Source organism: Terrapene carolina, unplaced genomic scaffold (assembly GCF_002925995.2).
Source record: "Terrapene carolina triunguis isolate 2854851 unplaced genomic scaffold, T_m_triunguis-2.0 Scaffold69, whole genome shotgun sequence".
Classification (NCBI taxonomy): Eukaryota; Metazoa; Chordata; order Testudines; family Emydidae; genus Terrapene; species Terrapene triunguis.
The window spans coordinates 27,665,763-27,676,529 of record NW_020664420.1 but is presented as its reverse complement, the minus strand read 5'-3'; the positions used below and the strand labels follow the sequence as shown (position 1 = coordinate 27,676,529).

Genomic DNA, 10,767 nt, shown 5'->3' with positions numbered 1-10,767 from the left:
GGGCAGCGGGGACTGCGGGAACTGTGGGATAGCTGCCCACAGTGCACTGCTTCCAATGTCGACGCTTTCCCTGGTAGTGTGGACTGACAAAGTCGAATTACTGTCCTTAGTGTAGACACATACGTTCGACTTTCTAATATCGATTGCACATATTCGATTTAACTAAAATCGAACTACTCTCGTAGTGTAGACATACCCTTAGGTGCTTTAGGGCATGGCTACACTTGCAGATGTAGAGTGCTGTGAGTTAAACCAGCCCTCGGAGACCGCAGCAGAGAAAGTGCTGCCGTGTGTTCACACTGTCAGCTGCAAGCGCAGTGGCGTGGCCACATTTGTGGCACATGCAGCGGCATTGGGAGCGGTGCATTATGGGCAGCTATCCCACAGAGCACCTCTTCCCAGTCTGGCACTGTGCCTTTTGGGAAGGGGGCGGGGGTGTGCGGGGCATTCTGGATCCTGTCCCAATGCCCCATGATGCATCGCTTCGTATCCCATCAGTCCGTGCTTCCGTCCACATTTGGCATCGTCTTTCAGCGTTTTTTGTACTGCGCACTCTCTTCCCTTTTGGTCAGAGAATGGATCCTGAACTTGTGAGGAATATGCTGATGGGTCTTGCCAGCATGTCACGAATTGCAATCAAGTTACTCCTTAAGCTACAAAGTGACAGTGAGAAGTCGGACGATGATGTTGACTCGCATAATGCAGACGACACGAGATTACTTGTGGCATTCACAGACATGCTCACCACAGTGGAACACCACTTTTTGGCTCGGGAAACAAGCACTGAGTGGTGGGATCACATCGTCATGCAAGTCTGGCTGCAGAACTTTCGGATGAGGAAAGCCACTTCCATGGGACTGTGTACTGAGCTCACACCCACCCTGCAGCACAAGGACACAAGATTGAGAGTTGCCCTGCCTGTGGAGAAGCAGGTGGCTATTACAATCTGGAAGCTGGCAACTCCAGACAGCTACCCGATAGGTCGCTAACCAGGTTTGAGTGGGAAAGTCGACTGTTGGAATCATGTTGATGCAAGTTTGCAGGGCCATTAATCGCATCCTACGTATGATGCACTTACTTGCAGTGCCTGTTACTTTCCTGGGCTATGGTATCTTTTACTTAATGCAATAAAGAATGTTTTCAAAGCCAAAAAATGCATTTATTGAAAAGAGACACAACTGCTGGGGAAACAGAAAGGGCCTGACACATCTGTGCTGTGTGTGAGGAGGGAAGGGGGCAAGGTGTGGAATGGGACAGTCACAGATTTACGTAGTCCTATTATCATATTCAGCCTTCCTGTCTGGAGTGCCGCGCAATGAGTGCTGCGCTTCAGGCTGGCTAAAATGCATGGTGATTGAATGCAGTGGGTAAGGGTTGTAGTTTGCAGGGCTGGGTGGTGATGCTAAAGGTGTTGGAGGCAGCTGGTGGCGGTAAGAAACCGGATGCTGGGGGAAGTGGGTTGGCAGTGACATGGGGGTACAAGGAAAAGAGTTTTGGGACAAAGGCTGCTGGGGCGGATCTGCTTCATCTGCAGTGCTATGAGCGCCTGTATCGAGTCAACTTGGCACTCCATAATGCTTTATGAGCCACTCCGTGCTTTGGTGCTGGCAATCTGCATTTTGCCGGCAGAGCCTCCTTTCAGTCTCCCGCCACTCCTGTACTTTTAGATTTTCAGTAAGGCACTGCTGCATGACTTCATGCAGCAGGTTCTCTTTGGTTCTTCGCATACGCTTCCTGATTCTTTGTAGTCTTTTGGCTGTTGATAACAAGGACAACTGGGATCTCAAGGTTGCATCTGTAAAGCCAAAATGCAGCACTTAACAGAGGCAGCATTGTTCACAATAGACAGAGCAATGATTCGGCTGTACTTAAAGACAAGTACAGTGTACACTATCAGAAAGTGCCAGTCCCAAAACAAACGCACATAACCCACCCAAAATGGTGAGTAAGGACAAGGGGGACTGATTATTTCAGGGCCATACTGCCTCTGGCGTTGATTCTGTGCCTTGGGGAGAGCCAACAGCTGCAGCGGGCCCCCACACTTTCCACAGGATGAGTTCATCCTGGAAGATATCTCGCTACTGAGGGTAACGTACTACAATGTGGCTTCTGCCCTGGCCCTTATGCCACTTGCCTGTGTGCAGCAATGGTCCCCCCCCCACCACTCATGGCACAGTGGCGTGGACATGTTAGCCTTACTGGGAGAAGGAACAGAGTAACTCTGCCAGGGAACCCACGCAAGCGGATTGCCCATTTTCTGCATGAGACATTTGAAGAGATCACTGAGGCCGATAACTGCGATGTGAGAGAGCACATCAACGCCCTACTCTGCATCTAGGCATGCACACAGCCCTAACCCTTCTTTCTGCAACCCTCCTGCCCCAAGAGCCCGCACCAAGCAATTACCTTCCCAAAATAAAAGCCACTTACTGGGCACCACCACCTCTGCTGTTTGTTCTTCCCCAAGCACCGTCCACTGCGACTGGCTACCTTCCTCCTGGCTTGAAAACAGCTCCTGGCTGCATGCATCTAGGGATGCCGGGCCATCCTCTGGCTCTGGGTACCCCTCCTCCTCAGCACCCTTGCTCCCGTTTTCCTCCTCCTGGCTTGTTGAACTCTGCTACTACGGTCTCTGAAGTGTCCATGGTGGTCTTCGGAGTGGAGGTGGGGTCGCCCCCAAGTATCACGTCCAGCTCTTTGTAGAAATGGCAGGTTGTGGGGGCAGCACTGGAGCAGTGGTTTGCCTCCCACGCTTTGTGGTAGGCATTCCGCAGCTCCTTCACTTTAACCCTGCACTGCACTGCATCCCGGTCATGGCCCCTTTCCATCATGGCCCTTGATATCTGCCCGTAGGCTCTCTCACATCGAGTTATCCTACGGCTGGAGCGTAGCTGGGACTGGACCGCTTCCTCCGTCCAAACACTGATGAGGTCCAGCACCTCGCCATTGCTCCATACTGGGGGTCGCCTGGGGCGTGGAGGCATGGTCACCTGGAAAGATGCGCTGAGAGCACTCCGCGCCTTGCTGAGCAAACAGGAAGGGGAATTTCAAAATTCCCAGAGAATTTAAAGGGCGGATCTGACAGTTGGTCACCTGAGGACAGGGCAGTAGAGTTCGAAGTGATGACCATAGTGGCTAGAACAGGCATTTTGAGACACTTCTAGAGGCCAATCAGAGCACATTAATGGACCAGGGCGTCCACACTGGCGCCGCGGCGCTGCAGCCATGGTGTAACAAGCTTTATGCTTCTCGTGGAGGTGGATTACCAGGGGCGCTCCAGCAGCAGCGTATAGACAAGGCCTTAAATATGTTGTGAACTCTTCTAAACTTCAATTGAAGGTTCTCCCCAAATATCACAGTCTCTCTTCACTGCTATATTGCTCTATGTTCCTCTAATGAGAAGGTGCTAAAAGTGGGATTTCTTTTTGTTACCCCTACTCATGTAAGTTCATAGTTCTTGTAATGTATGCAATAATAATAAGCAAACTTTTAGCTAAGAATGTTGGCTATAAAAAGACTCACTGAGACTTTAAAGATAACAAAATAATCATATTTCAGTTCAATTCTATTAGGGTATAATCTGGTAAGCTTTATGACAAGGCAGCACTGTATGTATTAGTCTGTCTTTTCCTTTTGGAATGATTGTCAGGGAAAGTTCTGCTGAGCACTTTTTCAAAAAACTAAAATTGCTTTTTTTCCATTTTTAGGAAAAGGAGAAATAGAAGCCATAGTTGTACCTGTGTGTCTGGCATTCTTGTTGTCCATCCTTCTGGGAGTATTGTTCTGCTTTAACAAACGGGACTTGTAAGTACATATAGCACGTATTTCTATCACATTTTACTATATCTGAGCTTGACAGTAATATTTCACTGTAATTTGTGTATCATGGACCTGATTCTCATCTCTCACTGATTTATGTCTGTGAGAAACTCCTTTGAAGTAAGTGAAGCTGCACCATATTAAAACAGGTTTGGGAGGAGGGGAGGAATTGGGTCCATGTTCCTCTTAGAGATATGAGACTTTTGCTATAACAATGCTGTAACAATAATTCAGAGAGCTCTTTTTTTAAAAAGATTTTGTGCAAGCCTATTAACTGAATGTGATAGGAAATTCTTGCTAGTTCTTGATTTTCAGAATAAACTGAAATTTTTGATCACCTGAGTTTCATATAATTAATACACCATTAAGGAATTCTTTACATCCCACTAAAAAAATCTATTTTTCACAGTCTGTGTAATAAAACGAGTTAAATAATGTAAGCCAGCTTTTTTTGAAGGGGAGGCAAAGGCACCACACCACTGGAAGATGTCTCCCTCTCTCTTCCTTGCAGCTTTTTCTGTCCTGTCTTATAGCTCTTTCAAAAACTCTGCTCCAAGTAGTAGCTGCTGGGAGAGACACCGACTTTGAGTTCCCCAGGACGTGCTCGACCCCCGCCCCCACTCCACGCCTTCCCCCAAGGCCTCACCCTGCCTCTTTCTGCCGCGTTCCGCCCCCCTCCCAAACACGCCCCGCCCTCACTTCACCTCTTTCTGCCCCCATTCCTCCCTCTCCCCCCAGCGCCTCCTGCCTGCCGCTGATCAGCTGATCCTTGGTGGGCGGGAGGCGCTGGGGGTAAAGAGGAGGAGCTGATCGGCGGGGCCTGCCGGTGAGTGCTGAGCACCCACTATTTTTTTTTTTATTTTTTTTTTCTGTGGGTGCTCCAGCCCCGGGGCGCCCACGGCTGCTGGCACGGTGCCTTTGGCTGGGGAAAAATATAAACTGTCTCTATGCCTGGTCACTTGGCTAAAGAGTACCCTTCAGATATCCCCAACAAAATTACATTTTTTCATAATGGGGCTCTACCAATCTACCTTTACTTGTCCCTCTTAGGGCTGCCTCTTAATGGGCCTTAGCTGAAGGACCATCTGGCAATGCCTGTTAACTAAAACTATATACTTGTCAGGGCATATTCTCTTACCTTTCTTTAGCAAAGAGGTTTAAACAGCTAGGAGCATCCATCACATTGTATTATATAACTGTTTTCATATTTGATGGTATTTACAAATTACTAGGTTTTGATCGCTAGTTATGTTTAAGGAGCTTGTCGCTATTTCCTCAGGAAAAATGTCATGCACCAGTTTCAGTTGGATTGTATTTAAATGTGTGTGCATTTTTTCTATATTTTTTTCTATTTATTTATATTTTTAATTGCAAAGTCTGTCTAGACGTTTGTGGCACTCCTCACCATGGCACCAGAGCATCTCTGTCATTCTGGTCTATATATGTAAAAAAAAGACAGAGAGCCAAAAATATCTACTTTTTCCAGTATATTGGGTAATGCTCATTCAGTGAGATTTAACTGTCACTTTGTGCCTTCAAAAGTGCTATTAGATTTATTTTATGACCTCTCCCAAACCCACTACTGTTCTGTTTTTCTTTTGATCATTTTATTTGATGTGGGTGGGGGAGCCCCAAATCGAACTGTCACAAAACTAGGCTATAAAGCCAATCTTCTCAAGTTGCAGTGAAATGAAGTGGCAGTGAGCATGAAGTGTTCTAGGTATGACTTTGCAAATGAGCACACCAGACGTCAAATGTGACAGGACAAAATCGGTATCTGTAACACTTCTGTCAAATATTTTAAAAGACCAGTAATTGTACATTAAGAATATAAAGCACAACTGTAACCATGTTTGCAAGTTTTGAGGGTTCAAGAAATGTATTTTCCATTGTTTTATCCTCCTGTAGAATTAAAAAGCATATCTGGCCTAATGTTCCTGATCCTTCCAAAAGTAATATTGCTCAGTGGTCCCCTCAAACTCCACCTAAGGTAAGATTGAATCTTTATGATAGTTCATAAAATATCTTAAGAATAAACTGACGAGTAGGAGCCCTCTAAATGGATATTGAAAGAGAACTTGGATTTTCAACCTGTTAAAATGTTCCTCCTATATCTCAGGATTATTTTAATACCATCAGTGTATTCAGCATTAGGCAGATACAGTCACAAGGAGCTCACAACCTAAATTGGATTCTGTTAATATGGGGCTAATTTTAAGTTTCATAGGTTTAAGGTTCAGGGCTTAATTCTTCTCTCACTTCCCCAAATGTGTAAATCATGAGCAATTAAGTGGAAATCAATGGAATTTTTAGGCAGTTGAGAATTGGAAATTTGTTAGAGCAATTTATAATGAAATACAAATACAGAGAGAGGGGTACAGCAGATATGCGCATCTGTGTGTGGAGTGGTAACAAACTGGCATGCTGCATAGTAGTGGAGAAGGGGAAATTCTGATCAAGGAACCAGGACAAACTCCAGTGAAAATTGCTATGAGATATTTAATATACATGTAGAGGCGATAGCATTTCTGTTGCAAGGTCTTAATCTGAAATACTTCTGCAGGATACAATGCATGGTGCTCAATTTATTCTCAGTATCACAGAAGAGTAAGGGTTTGGGTAGACCCTTCATGAAATTCTGGTTCCAGGGAGTCTGTGTACTTAAGACTTTGATACTTGGAAATGTAAACCACATTTTCCATCTTATGGCAAATACTCAAGAAGAACTGCCAAATTCTGCAGAGAGCAAAACCTGTTGGAGTCTCAAAGTGCGTAAAGAATAGATAGTGAGACACCATGACTCTTTTTCCCTCATAGGCAACACCTAACTTTCTTCTTTTCTTTCAGCATAATTTTAGTTCCAAAGATCAGATGTATCCAGAAGGCAGCTTTACTGATGTAAGCGTGGTTGAAATAGAAGCAGATGACAAGAAGTCCGTTTCAGAGCAGGATCTAAAACCCTTCAACTTGCTTAAAAAGGAAAAAAATACTTCAGAGGGGCACAGCAGTGGTATTGGAGGATCCTCATGCATGTCTTCTCCTAGGCAAAGTGTTTCCGACAGTGATGAGAGTGAATCTGCACAAAACACTTCAAGCACTGTACAGTATTCAACTGTAGTACTCAATGGCTACAGAGACCAAATTCCTTCTGTTCAAGTCTTTTCAAGATCTGAATCCACCCAGCCGCTGCTAGATTCAGAAGAGAAACCAGAAGATAACCCAGGAGGAGGTGAAAGTGCAACTCCAAGGCAGCAGTATTTCAAACAAAATAGTAGTCAGGATGAAACCAATACAGATGGGTCATATTTTGAAAGAGCAAAGCAAGTTACTCCTCCAATAAACGAGGAGGATCTTGTTGGACTTGCACAACTACAGATTTCAGGTCACAGTTCACAGCTGTGTGGCTCTGGGCCAGAGAAAAATAAACCTGAATCTGCTTTGGCAGATGCATTCAGCCCAAGTACTGAGGGACAGATTCTGAGACTGGAAACGATGGGGATAAACACAGCAACAGTTGATGAGATACCAAAAAGTTACATGCCACAAACTGTAAGGCAAGGGGGCTATATCCCCCAGTGAGAGGAGAGAGACTGGCTCTGTTAGGCCTTCAGTAGTGCCTGATCCATTTTTTTCCCCCTGTGTTTCTGATGAGTTAAGCTAAGTATTTTTATCTGATTTCAGATAAAAATATTCAGATTCATTTAGTGAAGAGAATTTGATGGAGGGTACATGAGTACTATATTTCATTGGGATATTTCCAGTCCAGAATTACTGGAGATCCTCCTATAAGCACTACATAGATTCTCTTATTTGTCTGAATAATTGAACAGGCCTTTGTGCTGCCTTGCAGTTTTGTTTGTCTTTGTCATGTCACGTTTAAACATGATTGATTGAAAGTAGCAAGTTTTATTTTGTTACTGAGGCCAAGGGGCATCTAAGAGGAAAATACCAGGAGCCTTCTGGCCAGGGCTTTGGAAGTGTGCTCCGGCTCCGCTCCAGCTCCAGCCAAAAACCTACAGCTCCACTGCTCCGGAGCTGCTCCGCGCTCCAGCTCCGGGCTCCGTTCCAAAGCCCTGCTTCTGGCAGTGCATGATATTAAGATGCCTACTTTGGCTAAGCTTGATTAGACCAGAGTGTGTTCCTCCAAAGGTAAAAAATGAAAGTACAGTATTATATATTTTTAAGATGTTATCCAGTGACCAAACAATTTCGGCCCACATTCATCCCTGACTAACTCTATTGACTTCAGCGGAGTTATAGAAGGGATGAATTTGGCCCAATATTTCTAATGTAATAGCATCAGACTAATGTCTCAAAGTATTTCAGGCCTCATATAAAGAACTGTAAAACAAAGGACTGAAGTACTTGTCACAAATTGCAATCAAAATGCCATCACTGCTTAACTCCCTATGAATGCTAGTGTAGTCATCAGTATTCTGCCTCTCTCTCTCTAATATATGTATGTATGTATACACACATTTATATATACTCACCCGTATATAGAAACTAGGCATAAAAACTACCTATCTTGTAATCTGAGCCAAATGCATGGCAATTAAAATTTTATATTTAGCATTAAAAACTTTGAAGGAAAATGTAGGTAAGAAAAACTCCCCTGTAGGCGAATTGAAGTGTTTATTTAAAAATGAATATCTGTTTATCTCAAATCCCTGACTAACCATACCATATATCTTTGTTTTAGAATTTGCTTGTTTACCATACAAGGTTTGGGTGGGGAAAGGCAAGAAGTAATAAAATGTAATATTCTAAAGTGAATTAGCATGTGTAGGTTTAGCTTTTACAAATGTTTTAGAAGAAAAATACTTCTTCCTTTTTGCTCTGCTGCCAATACTGGGATTCCATGATTTCCTTGCTACAGTGTAATGAGCTCACCGAAACCAAAAGTGGCATAAGGAAAACCATTCCTTGCTGTAGTAAGGCACTGATATTGCTGATACTTTGGGAAAAATCTAGAACCCTGAACTTGAAGTTGACAGGTAAAACATCCTTCCATTTTTCATTATGAGCCTGTAAGCAAAATATCTAGATCCTGCTGCTACAATTCTTGACACCTACCTCTTTTCCATTCTTCTCCTTTCTAATTCTCACATCCTAGAGAGGATACAGTTCCTGAAGACAACAATCCTTGATATCCTTTCTTATAGATCTTGTTACTCAGATGAAGATTTTTTTTTTTTTTAAGTTTTTCCAGATGACATCCGATCAGCTTTACAAAGTTATCTTCTTGTAGCTATATCTGAACCTAGTCCATTTAGTTTTCCAGTCTGGTATTAATAAGTCATGAGCATCTCTAAGTCTTTGATTCTCAGGTAATTCAGAAACACTACAGGCTGTGTTAGGAAAAATAAAACCTCACTTTATATTTAACAAAATAATTATTTTTTTTCACGAGATCGCTGTACATAAAGATTCATCTTCCTGTAGGTCCTCAAATGCAGTGGTTCCCAACTGTGGCCCATATACCAATGGTCTGCAGAATACTTGCTGGTGGGATGTGGAGAGCTGGCTGGTCACATAGTTCTAACTTTGCGCATCTCCATCTGTTAATTCACGTTGAAGGGCAAGTTAAAATTTACCTAACTCTCCATGTTAGTAGTTGCTATCATTGTCACAGGGAAGTTACACAGTAATGTTAATGAGAGTGGCAACATGGTCCATGAGACTCTCTTTAAGATGCATTCCACACTGTGGAAACTTTAAGACATCTGTACTAGGATATCTGGAAAAGCTTTGTTTTATTCACTTATGCAAAATTCCTTATCCTACTGACATGTTTCTCTCAGTAATAATGTATCATATTTTTGGTACCCAGAAATTTAAGGGTTGCTGTATTGCTGTTGCAGCACGCTCTGATTTTGTTGCTTTTCAGAAACTCCTCCATAACATTTCAGTTGGTTGGGCTGCCCATCTTGAAATTTTTTTCTAGGGACAAGGACCCAACAGTATCCAATAAGCCTTTAGAACTCCCCAGATGTAAATCTGCAGTATGAATCATAGTACTCCAAAGGCCAAACTGTACCCCTTTACTAGAACACATCTTTGTAGCACATAAATTAGAGTTTAGGAACTAATTTCTTCATCTGGTATGTGTGGAAGAAGTGCCCATTTTCAAAGGGTCCTGTGAAGATTGCAACGGAAGCTGTATATTCTGTTTTGAAGGTTTCCCTAGGTAAAGTACACGTAGGCCAAAAAGATGAATCAAACGAACCCTGAAAGTATGTGTATTAAGAACCTCAGCATCCACATTCTTAACGCTGCAGCCTTTGTGCTCTTGTCCCATTCACTTCTACTGAGACTTAACCAATTAGGTTGCTGGTTTCTGACTTTCACAAACACTAGTGTTTAGAGACCTGATGTCTTCAGATACAGTTTTAGGAGCTCTTCCCTCAAGCCAGTGATACAGGCTCTTTATTTTTGAAGGATGAGAGTGGATGACCATTTACTCTTAACATTGCAATCATGCTCTGATTTATGTAAATGGAAGCCATTTCAGACTCATTGTTTTAAATCCCAGCTCACCTCCCGCCACAATTAAATGTAATGTCAGAAGAAAAGAGAATCCCATTTTTAAGAGGAGCACCCAGCAGTGATCGTTCTGATCTAGTACTAGTGGTATCTTATCTTCAGCATTACTACAGATTAATAGGAGCATTCTTGTTGTTTTATGAAAGACATCCCCCCCCCCCCGAACAAAGCTCTGTATTTCTCATTCCTATTTAAATTTCAGTATTTAGACTGATGCGGAAGATAGAAATAAAAGGAAAAGGTTGTAAATCCACATTTATGTAGATGAACTCATTATAAAATTCACAACATGTAAAAGCAATGAGCAATTACAGCCTGGTCATGAAATTTTTGTCTGTGCCAAAATTGTACACTGTGCAGTGTTCAGCTTTTGACCTGAAATAGTTAACTTTAATTGTGTAC

The 10,767-nt window shown here is 43.1% G+C and overlaps 1 protein-coding gene across 1 annotated transcript in view; it reads left to right on the top strand.

Annotated features, from left to right (window-relative positions):
* Positions 1–10,032, top strand: part of IL6ST (interleukin 6 signal transducer) — a 56,123-nt gene extending 46,091 nt beyond the window's left edge. The window contains exons 10-12 of the mRNA XM_026649227.1: positions 3,666–3,804; positions 5,728–5,809; positions 6,667–10,032. Of these exons, the coding sequence (XP_026505012.1) occupies positions 3,666–3,804; positions 5,728–5,809; positions 6,667–7,398 (953 nt within the window). The 3' untranslated portion in view covers positions 7,399–10,032. The remainder of the gene's footprint in view (positions 1–3,665; positions 3,805–5,727; positions 5,810–6,666) is intronic.
* The last annotated feature ends 735 nt before the right edge of the window (positions 10,033–10,767 follow it).